Below are 16,354 nucleotides of genomic sequence, written 5' to 3'. Positions count from 1 at the left end.
GGCTGTCCAATAGAAATAAATGTAAGCCACGTACATCATTTTAAGTTTTCTAGTAGCCACACAAAAAGTAAAAAGAAATGGGTGAAATTATTTTTAACAATATAGTTTCTGTAACACCCATATATCTAAAATGTTGTAATTTCAGTATATAATCAATATAAAAATTGAGATATTTTACACTCTTTTTTTTTTTTTTGCACCAAATCTTCAAAATTTGCTGAGCATTTTCCATTCAAGCACATCTGAATTCAGACTAGCTACACTGAAGTGCCCAGTAGCCACACGTGGCCAGTAACTAAAGACTACAGCTGGAACTAACTGCTGCCTTTTGTTCTTCCTCTAAAACCCAACCCAGGACTAATCCCATATGGCTTAGTTAGAAGATTCCTGTTTATGTCCTCATCTCTGAGGATCAACATCTTGACACAGACACTTATTCCCATCATTGTCTGCAATTCTCTAACACAGCTCAGTATCTCGACCTTCCTTGTCTTCCGAACCGCTTCCCCCGGAATCAGCCTGTGTTCAACAGAACTCCTGTCACCTCATCTCTGTTCCTGTCACCTTCTCATCCTAACTGAAATCAGGCTGTCCATGGAGAGTCCCGTCTTCCTGCAGAGTGAGTTGTCAGGAATGACCTGCCTTCTCTCTCGTGTTTCTTGGTTTCCTGCTCATCCTAGCTGCTTCTGAACCACTGATACTTTCCTCATGCCCAGCTCCTCTGCGGGCATGCTGTCAGGCGCCGTAGCTGTCATCTTTCCTCCTGGTCAACCCCCTCAGTCATTCATGACTTCAGCTCATGGCTCACCAGCTTCCTTTCCATCCTTTCTAGTCATGGGTGAATTTCAAGATCCATAAGGACGAACCACCAAATACCCCATCTGCACAGCTCCTGCATTCTCCTTCACCTCCAGTGATCTTTTCCTCCACTGCACCTCAGCCACCCATGGTAATCTTCTTGTCCTTTTCATAACCAATAACTGCCCTCCCTCTAAAATCTCCACTTTAAGGAACTCTGTTTCTGATCCCCACCTTTTATCCTCCCAGGTGTCTTATTCTTGTACTTCAATCTCCATTCCATGGACCCTACACCACTTTTTCTCTGTTACTCTCCTCAGAACCTCATTTCTTTCTCTACCCGGCCTTGGTTCCATCATTATAGCCACTCTTTTGCAAACAGCTTCAACTCCCTTGTCCTCCTCTCCCTCTGTTGTATTTGCCTGGCAAAATACCAACCCTAGTTAGGCCCAAATTTCTGCCTATTCTGTACCTGCCCCAGAGCAACTAAGTATTACCAGAGAAAAATCACCCAACGATACCAAGTGGTTTCACTTTACGTTCACGACTGAAAATCTCAAGGGACATTCAACTGCAAGTCTGCTTTCCCACACTTCAAGTCAATAGTTGTGACTGTTTCACAACTTCTCTCCGCTTACACCTCCAGCAAGCTACCTACCCCTCCTTTCCTCCTGCTGATGACTCCCTTATTTGCACTCAGGAGGAACCTGGCACGCCAGATCAACCACCCTGCGTTTGTTCCTACTTTCTCTGCTTTTCTTCCCTGTCGTAATGTCCCAGCTCCTATCGAAGATCAACTTCTCTGTCATCTGTGTACTCCCGTAATTATCTGCCTTCTCTCTCCTGCATCTTCAATTTTTCTCTCTCTAATGGATTCTTCCAATCAGCAGTGCCTTAACAATAACAACAAAGAAACCAACATTCTTTACCAAACTGTTCTTTGTTCCGCTTTAAGTGAAAGACTTATCTATACTCACGTTCTCCACTTCTTGCTTCCCATTTTCTTTCCCACTATTCCACTTAGGCACTCCAATCCACTGGAGCTGTCCTTCCCAAGTTATTCAGAATCTCCAACAGTGACACCCAGTGGCCTGTCTTCCTCTTGCCCCCTCTCTTAGCAGCCTTCAACATACGTGACCATTCACCTTCTCCTTTGAACGCTTCCTTCTGCTGGCTCCCGTAACACCATGTTCTCCTAGGGTCTCCCTTAACTGAGCAGATGTCCCCTGTTAGTCTCCTTTCCTGGATTCTCCTCTGCCTAGTGTTCCCTAAGGCCCTCTTGTCTTCGCTATATTTGTTCCCTAGGCAACTTCATCTGTCCCATTACTTTAAATACTATCAATCTATTGATTACTTCTAAATTATATTTCTTTTTTTTAAATTTATTTATTTATTTATTTATTTATTTTTGGCTGCGTTGGGTCTTCCTTGCTGCGCACAGGCTTTCTCTAGTTGTGGTGAGCGGGGGCTACTCTTCGTTGCAGTGTGCGGGCTTCTCATTGACTATATTTCTAGTCAAACTTCTCCCCATATTCTAGCCAACTGTCAACATAATTATCTCTACTTGGATATCCAACAGGGAGCTCAAACTTAATATGCCACAAAGAGAACACTTGATTCCCAGTGTCACCAAACCTGTTCCTTCCTCAGTCTTTCCTACATTAGAAACTGACAGCATCAGGCATCCCATTCCCAAGTAAAACTCTAGGTATTATCCTTGATTCCTCCCTCCCTTTTCACTCCCCTTACCTCTCCTCTCACCCCCCCCAACACAGAGTATGTCACAGAAAATCCTGCTGGCTCTTCCACGGAAACATAATCTGTTTGACTTTTTTCCTCTTTGCTGTTGTATAAGCCACAGTCACATCCTGGCTGGAATCACTACACAGTCTCTCAAGTGTTCTCCCTGCTTCAACTCTTGTTTGTCCTTCCAGCAAGCAAAGGGATTGATTCATCTTTGTAAAACATCCATCAGACATGACGCTTCTCTGTTTAAGCAGAACATGGCTTCCCACTGCATTCGGAGTAAGACCCACATGGCCTGCAAAGCTGTGTGATCTGGTCCCTGCCTCCCTCTCCCCCTTCATCTCCACCACTCTTCCCCTCACTGAATTCAGCCACAGTGGCTTCTTGCCATCTCTGAGCAGGCCAAGATTATGCTTGCCACAGGGCCTCTGCATTTGCACCCTGGATCTTTGTTCTACCAGATCCTTAGATCTCATACTTTCTAATTATTCAGTCTCTCATCAATATTCCCTTCTCAGAGAACCTTCCCTCATCTCATTCTTCCTCCTAAAGCCAGGTCATCTGCATCACTTTATCCTTTTGTAAAATCTATCTTCATACTACTCATCAGAAATGACTATTTCAAATAGCTGTCTGCCCTTTTTCCCCACGACTGTCAGTGAACAAGAATCAGGCTTCTCCTGTTAATCACTGTACTCCCAGAATGTAGAATAGTATTTGACACATCATAGGCACGTAATAAATACTTGTTGAATAAATGGAATAGAAATAAAGTGAAACAGTGCAGTGAAAATTAAAGTGGGCCATATTTAAATAAAAATCAACATCATACTGCTATAATAACAAAGTAAGCTGTAGGTGGGACTAGAGACTGAAATCAAGCATTAGGTGCAGAGAGGTACCATCTCTCTCTGTACCCTTGTTGAGTCCTTCACTAGCATATATATGTTCACTTAGAGTTCACCCAGACTGGAGATACAGGTGAATGCATGAAATAATACTACTGATGTTTTCAGATTTATGGCCGCCCCATAAACTGCATCAAGTCACAGGAAACGTGGAGAGAGCCCAGGAGTACAAAATTGGAGTGGTTACAGATTTGGGAAATATGTAAAATCAGCAAATTCTCAAGAGACTGGTTTGCTTATTTGATAGGTGACAGGGACTGAGAGAGCTGAGAACTGTCCTTTATTTTCACTGAATTCAGAGAAGGAGGTATTCTGTTACAGACTGAATGTTTTTGTCCCTCCTGAAAATTCCTACGGTCATGTGCTAACTCCCAGTGTGACTGGGTTTGGAGACGGGCCTCTAAGAAGGTACTGAAGGTTAGTGAGGTCGTAAGGGGCAGGGCTAGTGTTCTTGTATGAAGAGACCCCAGAGAGTCACTCTCCCCTCTCTGTGCACACACCAAGGAGAGGCTATGTGGGGACCTGGTGAGAAGGTGGCCGTCTGCAAGCCAGGAAGAGCGCTCTCACCAGGAACCAAACCCTGCTTGCTCTTGGACTTCCAGCCTCCAGAACTGTGAGAAAAGAAACTTCTGTTGTTTAAGCCATCCAGTCTGTGGTATTTTGTTAGACATGTAAATCAGATTATGAATTTGGAAGAAATCTGAACTATAAGAATTGAGAAACAACAAAGCAGGCTACCAAAAGTCTACAGATGATATAGTAAGATGTGTAGGTTTCTTTCTAAAAGTCCCAGTTTTAGCACTTGCTCTAACACCTAGTCAGTGGACACTCCTTTGGCTACGTGTGTTAGAGAGCTCATACCTGCTCTTTTTCAAGCATATCAGCTTTTCTCAATATCTTCATTGCATAGATATGGCCTGTATCTTTCTTCTGGACCAGCCGCACCTAGAATGTAAAAATTCATGTCACAAATGTCAAACAATCACTACTATTTGTTTCGGAGTGAAAGGTAGGCTCCTTTAAAGAAAGCAGTGTTGTAGTTTGCTGTTGCTGGTGTTTTAGAAATTCTATTAAAATTAAGCTATTTTAATACACATTTTAATATATTACACTACTTTAATACATATTGAGCTATTTTAATACATATTCTGAACTATCTTAAGATGCACATGTTCAACAGCAGTGACTTAAAAAAGAAGCACACCTCTCCGAATGCTCCTCTTCCTATAACTTTCAGAGACTCAAAGTCATCCAAGCCAAGTCTGGTCCGCTTGAGCCGTAAGAACTCTGTTTCCTTGCGAGCATGTTGTGATCGGCGTAACTTTTTCTATTAAAAAAGGACAGTTTAAAAGGATGATTTTAAAATCAGATTATTTCAAAGGAAGCCTATAGTATTAAAAGATGAGATACATTATAATGAGGGTAATGTATCTAAATATTATATACTGGTGCTATAACTTATTTACCAAAGTTGAATATTTATTAAGCGTGGAAAAAATAAAATAATCTGAAAAAAACAATTTAAAATTTTTAACAATTGATAAATCTTTATTCTTGAGGCAGACTCCATTAAATATTTCTTCTTAACTAGTTCACATATTCTTTCATTTTTATGCTAAAGTAATTCAAAAACAAAAATTAAACTTTAGGAAATGCTAATAGTATTCTGATATTGATTTTTTACTGTCAAGAAATCTACTTTGCTTCAATTCCCTAAGTTCCAAGGTTGTTCTGTCACAACTACTGAGACTTCTGACACCGAAATAACACAACAGCAGTATTTCCATACAGATTTATTTATGGTAGAATTTATTCTTGGGCAGATTTTTAATAAAGTGCTTGAGACTTGTCACACAACTTCTTGAAAATATGAAATTGCAACAAAAAAATAATTACACAAAGTATCCTTTAAAATATCCAAGTCAAGAATTTCATAATTCATTCTCCAAAGATTACAAAAAATACTATTAATAAGAAACATTATGAAATACCTGAAGGTTACACTTGGAATGGGCATTTATTTAACTGTTCTAAACCTCATTTTTCCCCTCACCAAACAAAATTCTCTTTTTTTGACATAGAATTATGTCAAATTACCTCTCCTAGTAGAGGTCACATAGAATGGGTAACGAACAAAATCAGGGAAAAAATTAAACCCCGGTTCATCTTCAACTGAACCCTATCAAGCTTTCAGTGGTTCAGGTCTGAGGAGAAAATAAGTCAAAATGACTGAAACTGTTCAGAAACATTGCTCCTAAATGCAGTACAAGGTATAACCACTGAGTAGTCCCTTCCTACCCCTGTGTACATCTGTTTCCAAAAGGGTAAGGTGAACTATTAATTAGAATTATGCAAGCATGGGCTTCCCTGGTGGCGCAGTGGTTAAGAATCCGCCTTACAATGCAGGGAAGACGGGTTCGAGCCCTGGTCCAGGAAGATCCCACATGCCGCGGAGCAGCTAAGCCCGTGCGCCACAACTACTGAGCCTAAGCTCTAGAGCCCGCTGAGGCACAACTACTGAGCCCACGTGCCACAACTACTGAAGCCCGCGCGCCTAGAGCCCATGTTCCGCAACAAGAGAAGCCACTGCAATGAGAAGCCTGCGCACCGCAACAAAGAGTAGCTCTCGCTCGCCGCAACTAGAGAAAGCCCGCGCACAGCAACGAAGACCCAACGCAACCAAAAATAAATTAATTTATTTATTTTTAAAAAGAAAGAAAGAAATATGCAAGTATGTATCATTAATGCAACAGAATTCTGATACTTCTAACAAAGTTAATCTAAGAGGATAAAATTAGGAAATATGTCTTCAATCTAAATATCTTTAAACAGCTAAGTAAAGTCACATCAATGGTGAAAACAGTGAAGACTTCCTTTGTTTAAAAATGCCTTTTGAATAATAATGTTGAAAAATGAATTATTAGTAAAACAAAAGGAGAGCTCAAAAGTAGCTTTTCAACTATATATCTAATAAAAAAGGCCACATGGTGGCACTATACCACCATCTTTCAAAACAGCACAAGCCCTTTTTAAAATTACATAAATGAACAAATATAAGAATTTTGAAAGGCATTCTGGATTTATGACTTTATGGATTATAAAACAGTGTGCAGTTGGATGTAGTTCAGAAACTGGTCTAATCTGAATGGAAAAGATGACCTCATCACACAGTTTCATAAATTATGCTCAAAATCGACAGACAAGAGAAACAGCCAAAGAAAATAATGTTTATTAGTATTTGATAGGTTGTGTAGTGCAGTAAGTAAATGATGTTTATGTAGTTTTGGGGACAGCTATTAAATGGCAAAAAGGAAGATCACAGTGTATGGAATATATAATCCTACAAAAAAGGGAAATCACCTACAACATTGTTATAGTACTTTAAAAAAAAAAAATCTATCCATGATATTAGAGTCAGTGTTGTAGTCCAGAGACAGCTGAAACAAGTTCACATTAAACTACAAAAAAAAAAAAAATCGATGAAAAATCATTGACACATCTGCTCACAACCTGTATAGATTAAGTCACCTTGAAAAACAAATAACATTTTTGAGGTAATCACATTCTTTCCTCTCCAAAGACAACAACAAAAATCTGTGGACAAACTTAACAGCTCATGGCTCTCTTGCAGCTTAAGACTTGCCCAGTTTGGTTTTCCATTAGAGTAAATAATATTCCATGTTCGATGGGATTTTAAGTGAGATGAAACTAGAAGTACGCCATTTTCTTTTTTTTCTCCATTCCTTTTCAAATTGGCGTTCTTCAAACTCTCAATCTGTAGGGTGCTCGGTTTTTGTAGAAGACAGTGTACACAGAAGTTTTAAGATAAGAAAGGGGTCAGCTAAGAACTTCACCTCAGTATAAATGCTTTTTAAGGCCACGTTATATATGGTTGAGTTTTCACAAATTATTTCACAAATAACTTTCTATTACAGAATGGATTAAGGATGAATTTATTTTTATAAAACAATTTTACTTTGAAAAGACCCACCCCACATAAAGATAGTTCCAAAATACTGTACATTAGATTGAGAGACCATGTCTATTTTATAGAATGTGACAGCCTGGGACCTAGTATGGGGCCTAACAAGAAGCATTTGTGGAATTCAAATACCTTTACCAAAAATTTTAGATGTTTTATAAATGGTTATAATGGGCCAATGAGCATTTTTAGGGGTAAAATCACCTCACATTTTCTACAAGTTATTTAAGGAGAAACAAAGAAAACAGCTCTAGATGTACTTAGTACTTCCTGGTGTGAACCAGAGATTACAAGCCAGAAGCTACAAGCTGTACTCAACTCACAGATGCATTTGATTTGGGCCCCCAAGTTGTTTTTCTTTGTTTTTTTTGTTTTGTTTTTTTTTGTGGTACGCGGGCCTCTCACTGTTGTGGCCTCTCCCGTTGCGGAGCACAGGCTCCGGACGCGCAGGCTCAGTGGCCATGGCTCACGGGCCCAGCCGCTGCGCGGCATGCGGGATCCTCCCGGCCCGGGGCACGAACCCGCGTCCCCTGCATCGGCAGGCGGACTCCCAACCACTGTGCCACCAGGGAAGCCCACCCCAAGTTGTCTTTAAATCACTCTAATGACTTGCCAATATTTAAAAAAGCGAGTGTTTTCACAAAACTCCAGATTTCCAGCTTCTCTTGAAAAATAGGAACTTGGCCTCACTGGGCCAACGGTGCAGCCCCCTTGGGTGGGCAGCAAGCAGCTCTGGGACCGGTCAGTCCCTATCAAGGCGCCAGTCACCGGGCGACAGGTATAATCGGGCTGGTGCTCTTGTTCTCTTTCAGTAAAGTGAAAAGTGGTATGTCTTTATCAAAAGATAAACTGTGAGGAGGGAATCTTTTACAACAAGGCAAAAAAAGAATCTATTTCTTCGTGGAAATGAAAAAAAAATGAGAGTTGAATATGCAAAGTATGTTAGATCAAAAGAATATAACCTAAGACGTCACTATGAAACAAGCTTGGCCAGCTTTTCTCATTCATGTTTACCTGCTTGGCCCTTGGACATCTGCTTTCATACAGTTGTTCATTATTAAAGTTCAATAGTCTTCATATATTCATTATTTTGTACATACCTCTTAACGATCATGTAAATTCTACCTATTTCTTTAAGATTCAAATCAATTGTTACTTCTTCCATGAAACGTTTTCTGATCCCCTGAATTAGGGGAAAAAAATCTCCATATTTTCAAAGTTTGCCACATTCTATCGTGTGTACATATTTTTACACACACACGTAATCTTTCCTTCCAATCTGTAAACTCTTCAGGGAGAGATCCATTGTCCATTTGTTCATTTATTCACCAAATATTTATTCTCGCCCTCTGACAGCCCTGGAGATGTAAGGAGTTTCTACTCTGGGAAGATGGTATTTTAAGGCTGCCACAGGGACAGGAACAGAGCTCTGTCCCAGTGGACATGATGCCTAAAGTGAGATGGAAAGAGTCTTGAAGAATAATGAGACTCAGGCAGGAGGAAGGAAGAGTTCCAAGCAGCAAAATAAAGCACGGGAAAAGGTCCACAGGCAAGAGCGTGGAAATGAAAGTAGTTTGACATTGTTGGTCAGCCTGGCAGCAGGGTGACAAAAGATGAGGCTAGAGACAGGGAAGCAGAGGCCAAATCATAAAGGGCCTTGTACACCCATGTTAAAGAGTTAGCCTTATCCCAAGAGTACTTGGGAGCCAGTGAAGGGTATTAGGCAAAAGAGTGACATGGTCAAATCTGGTTTTTGACAGATAACCCTGGTTGAAGTGTGTAGAAAAACTGGGAGTGGGAATGTGGCTGAGAATGGAGGAAGAGAGACCAGTTGGGGGCAGTGATTCTTCAGGTGAAATACACGGTAGTTGAAACCACTGGGTTCATGGCACCAGACTAGTGAACTGGGTGGTTTTAAGAAATATTTAGGAAAAATGTAAGGAAATTTGGCAACTGATCAGTTATTCTTGAAGCCCTCTTTTCTTATTCCTCGCACTAGATACTATTCACTGAATATATATATGTTCTTGGAATTAAAAAAAAAAAAGCTGCCCCCTTTCAAAGATTTCCATCACAGCAACAAAGGAAGAAGCTCACGTTCAAATAGGAAACCCACATTATCTAAGTTATAAAATCATCTGATACCATTATAAGAAAAAGTCACTGGGGTTGCTTTCATACAGTACTTTTTCCCCCTTTTATTGAGATATAATTGATATGTAACATTGTGTAAGTTTAAGGTATACAATGTGATGATTTTGTTTTTTTCTTTTTTGGCCATGCCGCTCGGCTTGGGCTTGCGGGATCTTAGTTCCCCTGACCAGGGATCGAACCCGGACCCCCTGCAGTGGAAGTGTGGTGTCCTAACCACTGGACCACCAGGGAAGTCCCTACAATGTGATGATCTGATACAGGTATATACTGTACCTTGTGAAATGATGACCACAATAAAGTTAGTTAACACATCCATTACCTCACATAACTATTTTTTTTTGTAGTGAGAGCGTTTAAGATTTAGCAACTTTCAATTATATAAGAGAGTACTGTTAACTAGAGCCATAGTAATTATAGCTTACATACCTCTTCATCTGCTAATCCTTCTTCTTCCATAGCCACTTCTAATTTCTTCTGCCTTTTCAAAAAAAATTATTTAAATTTTAATATGTACCTAAGTATTCCCATTTAAGAAATGTACATTTATTTTTTCAAGTTTACACTCAGTTTGCCATGCTAAAAAAATCTTTCAAGTTGAATCAAAATAATCACTAAGAATAGTGACTAATATTTATAAACATATATGCACATATAAATATTTCTTTCTCAAAATATAAATACAGTCCAGAATTAGCTGCCTCATACTAGCCAAATGAATAATTTACTTCTAAAGCTGCCTAAATGAATCGTTAGCAAAGGTGACTCATGTTCTGATACAGAAAACTCTGTTATCTAGTGTTCAAATCTCCAAAATCATTAACATTTATCAGAGTTTATACTAGATGTATAAAAAGGTAACTACAGTGACTAAAAGTAAAAAGTTTTAAGGTGGACATCCCTGTGCTCGAACCTTGGTTTTAACGCTTATTAGCTAAAGGAGCTTGTCTAAGTGCTTCACTTAAACACTAAACTTGATTTTCCTAATTAATCACAGAAAGATGTTCAGTGCAATTAAGTGTATTTTATTCTAATTCTTGGAAAATTGGAAAGTCATATACGTACATTAAAAAATAACCCATTAACTACCAGAACATTTGCTTTTCTAGGTATAGCCAAGTTCAGTTCTTCAATATTTTAAAATGCACCCTGAAAGTTACTTAAGCTACGGGTGAGGGGGTGATGGATGAAATAACCAGTAACCAGAGAGATAGCTGTGGCACACATTTTGCAACTCATTTCCAAGTGACTATTAGTATTTTATTTCCATGGCATTGCTCTTTTCCCTAAAGATAAACCTGGGAGAGCTCGTCCTAATTAGTTTTGGAGCGTCTCAGATAAAGACTAACTTTCAAGGATTTATCCAAATGGGTATGAGGGCTGAGGATTGAAACCATCATACAAATCTTTTGGCATTTGTTGTTTATGACAATATGTCCAAAGATAAGCTCTTTCCTAAACCACTGTTAAGATCCTTTTTATTTCTTATGGAAAATTCATAACAAAAATACCTAAAGCCTGTTCATAAATCAGCACCTAAAAGTATATCCTCCACTGACTTTCTCAATTCTAGTAATAAGCACCTACCCTGATACTAATCACACTGATTTTTATCTTTTTTTACACATTATTCACCCAAGCCCAACCCTTCCAATGGACTAAGTTCCTAATGCTGGATTCTGTGCCTGCCATCAGGCACCTCCGGGCGCCACAGAGCTGCTTGTTGAATGATTTGAGTTTTCTTCTCTGCAGGAAGAATCCAAAGAGTAAGAGGACCATTAACCCAGGAGGACTATCAATATACGAACAACTTTATCCCTACTGTCCCCTTTCCTCAGTCCTTGCTAAAGCTAATATTTCAGTAAATTATCCCTCCTTCTAGGGAGACATGCAATAACTTCTATCCATTTCCATACCTAAATGAGAAGACCCAAGGACTTCTCTTGTACCTTTCTAAAAAATAGCTTTCCTGCTAAAATGACCTTATGCTTTGTTCTGATTGGTACTTTATTCGACTTATGCATTTATCCAGTTAATTAAGCCTTAAAAATTCATCACATGTTTCTTAAAGTATTAGCTTCTAGAAAATAGCTGACTATTTAATTTGACTTCCATGGCACCACCATGCTTTTTTTTTTAATAACAGTAGATACTTTTATTCCTATTTTCCTTTGTTTGGGAACAGAGAGCAAAACTGAATTATTTTAAGGTTTCAGCAATAAAAGACAATGAACCTTTAAAATTCTGATGAATAACTTGAGTGACTGTCGAAAAAATACAGGTCTTTCCTTCCTTGGTTCTCTTTTACTTTATTCAGTCTCCCTTGATGATCTGCTCACTTCCAGAGACTTCCATTGCATTTACAATTAGTATAATTTCTTACATGTTTGGATTTATTTCTAACTTATGGTGTGGTTTCTACTTGTGCCTGCCTTTTGGTATTTCAGTTTTTCTTTTTCCCTTGGCTTCTTCTGAACTTATTTTTCCCCCATCCATTTTTTTTCCTTCTATTAGTTTGAAAGTTACAAACTCTATTTTTATTCTTTTAGTGGCTACCCTAGAAATTACATGTACACTTAATTTGTCAAAGCCTTAAATTAACCAATCTTTACCCCTTTCTGTGTTGTATCCCTATCCTTAGAGACACACTGATCTCTAAGAACAATTTAATTCCACTTACTTCCCTCCTGACTGACAGTCTACTGCAGGAAAATATATATTTTTTAATACATGTGACATTATCATTATTGTTGATTTTTCTTACACATTAGCCACATATTTACATTTAGATCTTCTGAATGCGATCACTTTCCTTCTGCCTAAGTTGAATCTTTTGGAATTTCTGCTGATGGCAATCTCTTAGTTCTCTTTCCTCTCTTCCTTTAGGAAATTTGATCAAAGATACGTTTGCTCTCCTCACTATTCTGCACGTTTCTTAGCTCTCTTTTATATTTCCTTACTCTAAGTTGACTTCCGAATAGTTACTTAAGTTTCATTTTCTAGTTCTAATTCTCTCCCCAGCCACGTCTAATCTGTAGTTGGACCTGCCCAAAATTATGTGCAAAACCAGATTCTTCCCCTCGAGTTCTGTTTCACTAAGTTGTACCACTCTCTGGTTGCCCAGGTGTGAAATTTCAGAGCCAGTGTGGACTACTTTCTCTCACATTCCATATTTGGGTAGTTGCCGTGTTTTTTCTGTCTTTCTCACTCAGTTCTTCCCTGTTGTTGTCATAATCCTAAAGCAAGCCTCCCTTCCACTGGCCTGGACTACAGTGCTAGCCTTTCCTGTTTCTGATCCCTCCTCCCACAGTCCACTCTGTACATCACAACTAAAGTAATCTTCCAGAGAAACACCTGTGATCATTTAAATCTGTTCAAAAGTTTTCCAGGCTCTTTACTACCAGGAAAATAGCTCCATTACAAAGCATCCAAGGCTCTCAGGAAACGGTATAAAAATCCAGCTTGAGTTAAACTGGACAGTGCCTGACCTGGCAGTAAAGGTGCTTTCTTCTGTCTCTGATATCCTTCCTCCTGCTCCTTAACCTCTTTCTTCTCCCTTTTATGTATATATAGATAGTACTCTTCCTTAGGAGCTCTGTTTAAATGCCACCACCATTTATGAAGCCTTCCCAGTTGCCTTAGTCAAAACCAATCTCCCCCTTCTTTGCCCTTCTCAAAGGGCATACTTTTCACCCTTTCATGTAATATTCATGTGCATTATCTCCCTTACTATAAGTTTCCTGAAGGCAAAATAACGTCATTCATTCTTTTTATAATTCTCCCATTTCCACTGATATACACACAACACTACAAAAGTTTCTGGATTAAAGGCAGTCATTAAGTAGCCCTCTAAAAGAGAGTATATAAAAAAAGAAAGTATAAAGATATACCATAATTTCATGGTTAGAAACGTTTTGTTTAAAACATCAATTGACATGTGATATAAGTATATGGGTGCCCAGGACAGGACACTATTCTGTGAAAATAAAACAAGGAACCAGGTATACTGTCAGCATACAGGGACCCACAATATTTATATTATTCATGGACAACATGCTTACACCCCACTTGCGGTATAACAGCTTATTTAACTACACGGAAAATTTTGACCAGCCTTTACTATACCTGGTTTCTCTCTCTTCATGCTGTAAAATGAGGTTGCTGTAAAAATTCTCCAGCGTGAGCTTGGCCACAGTCACTCTTTCCCGGGTATGGTTGCTCATAGGAAAGGTGGTTGTGGTCCCTGCCGTCATTGCCATAGTAACAGAAACTAGAACAACACAGAGACACAAATTACTCAATAGAAAGAAAACTTTCTATCCCTTTTAACAAACTCTAGAAATGGTTTCATTTCTACTAGTCAACAACATTTTACCCTAACAGTTAAGACGTTCAAATGAAACTCAAATCCCTGTAGGAACCAGGCAGGAAACAAAAATGTATGAATCAAGCCAGGTGACAACATGGAAGTTTTATGGCTTTTCCTGAACAATGTTTGTCTACTTAAAGCCAACTTTTAAAAACCACTGAGCCAGCCAAACAAAGTGCTGGTTTAAAGAAGATAATGTGGGGACTTCCCTGGTGGTCCAGTGGTTAAGACTCCGCACTTCCACTGTAGGGGGCACGGGTTCGATCCCTGGTCGGGAACTAAGATCCCACATGCCACATGGTGTGGCCAAAAAAAGAAAAAAAAAAAGATAATGTGGACAATTAGACAAGATAAGGAATGTAAGACTGAACTCTGGTGGCTGCTATAGGTGGGCACTGACCCTAAGAGACTTGCCTACCATAGTCCACATCTAGACCCCAAAAAAAGCCCACAAAAAACAAACAAACAAAAAACCTAGAATGGTTCCATACATTAAAGATGTTTTTGCTTATCTGGACGGGAATCATAACAGACTATCTTAGAGGAGATCCAGATTGCCAGGGCGACCATCCAACGTTGCATTCTTAGCCGAAAAGTCTTCTTCCAAATCTGCCACCTATTTCCCAACACCTACCTCTCCTTAACTACATAAAGACACAGAGCCCTGGATATCGACCTCAACTGGGATAGTGGAATGAACCAAAGACCTTTCTTGTTCTTCATGTGAAACAAGTCAAATACAGGTTGAAAGTAAACAGTTTAACTATGGCAGACTCCCAGTTCCACTGTTGTCTTAGTGGGTTTATACCTCCATTTGCTGCTTCAGCCTCATTATGTCGATTACTTTAACATCATAAACTTGTTCCTCTGCTGACTACTATAAATCTTTTCTTTTTTTTTGCGGTACGCGGGCCTCTCACTGCTGTGGCCTCTTCCGTTGCGGAGCACAGGCTCCGGACGCGCAGGCTCAGCGGCCATGGCTCACGGACCCAGCCGCTCCGTGGCATGTGGGATCTTCCCGGACCGGGGCACGAACCTGTGTCCCCCACATCGGCAGGTGGACTCTCAACCACTGCGCCACCAGGGAAGCCCCTATAAATCTTTTTATAACAAGAAGCTGATGACATTACTTGTTTAAATTGTTCATGGCACGTACAGAAAGTCAAATTAGCTTAGCAAGATAAACAAAGACAACCCACAAACGCGGAGTGCTGGTATCTAACAGAAACTTGATGAGAGTTTATTCACTAATTTCCCCCTTTTCTTGCCTGAGGCTTTAAGGCCGTGGCCCTCCTAGGCATGACTGCACTTCTTCCTCGCAGAAGCCTGGTAAGGAAAGGAGGTGAAGCTTGGCCAAGGCACACAGCTGGTGAGCTGCAGAGTCCAACCCCACCCACGCGCTATCTCCAACTTGCCTTTCTGGCCTTATCTGCTGCCCTTCCTCACCACTCACTCTTCTCCCAACATACTTGGCCCTTTCATGCCTCCAAGCCCTGACAGGACCTATTCCTGAACCAGTTACGTCCTACACTCTATTTGCAGGCATCCTGCTGGTCCTTTACAGCCCAGTTTGTCTGAAGCCTAACTGCGGTGACTTCTCTAAGGTTCCCTGCCAGAAGAGACATCGATGGACCAGAAGGGGCCAAACGGCATTCTTTCGAGCGTGCTCTCTACCATTTGTAACAAATACTCCCAGGACCGGTGCTGAGCACTTCACCTGCCTGTCCCCCTAAACTAGGAATACCTCTGGGAAAGAACTTTTTCTGAATCATTTTTGAGCGTTCACCTTGATAGCACCGTATTGGACACACAGTGGGCATTAATGAGTGAAGGAGTCCACCTATCAAATGGCAGGGGGAGGGGGCGGTGTGGGAGGAGCGTTGAAAAAATAAGCAAAAACTGCCTATAAAGGTTGGCAACTGTGGAAAACGAAACTTACTGAACCTTGGAGTCAGATATTTAGAGATCTAATCCAGGTCCTGCTGCTAACTGATCACATGGTCTTATTCAAATCACCAGAACGCTCTGAATTCAAGTCACTTTCCGGCCCAGACAGGAATTACGGCACTTGCTCTGCCTCGTTCACAGGCCTACTCTAAGGCCATCTGAGATAATATAACATAGAAATTATACAAATGTAAGACATTATTTTAGGCATCTAGTTTAATTTTTTTAATGTGCTTTAATGATAGTGAGCATTATTTTTTAAACAGTAATAAAAATAAGCTCAAGAATTACTCTGGCCAAGTGATTTTCAAGCACTAAGCTTGGAATGCTACCTAAGGCAATGCTGCCATACCATCTCTGGAAATCTCACCTGGGTTCGTGTTTTATGTTTCAGGATCACATGCAGAAAAGTCAAAGAAAGGAAAAGAGGGAGTGGGATTGTATATAGCAAAC

The 16,354-nt window shown here is 40.0% G+C and overlaps 1 protein-coding gene across 1 annotated transcript in view; it reads right to left on the bottom strand.

The window, feature by feature from the left end:
* STK38L (serine/threonine kinase 38 like) overlaps positions 1 to 16,354 on the bottom strand; it is an 81,102-nt gene that overhangs the window by 12,940 nt on the left and 51,808 nt on the right. Inside the window, exons 2-5 of the mRNA XM_082666981.1 lie at positions 13,711 to 13,855; positions 10,015 to 10,066; positions 4,657 to 4,779; positions 4,314 to 4,397 (exon numbers count right to left, since the gene is read on the bottom strand). Coding sequence (XP_082523107.1) covers positions 4,314 to 4,397; positions 4,657 to 4,779; positions 10,015 to 10,066; positions 13,711 to 13,844 — 393 coding nt within the window. The 5' untranslated portion in view covers positions 13,845 to 13,855. The remainder of the gene's footprint in view (positions 1 to 4,313; positions 4,398 to 4,656; positions 4,780 to 10,014; positions 10,067 to 13,710; positions 13,856 to 16,354) is intronic.

This window comes from Grampus griseus, assembly GCF_964374135.1.
Source record: "Grampus griseus genome assembly, chromosome: 11".
NCBI classification, from domain to species: Eukaryota; Metazoa; Chordata; class Mammalia; order Artiodactyla; family Delphinidae; genus Grampus; species Grampus griseus.
This window is presented reverse-complemented; position numbering and strand designations above follow the sequence as displayed.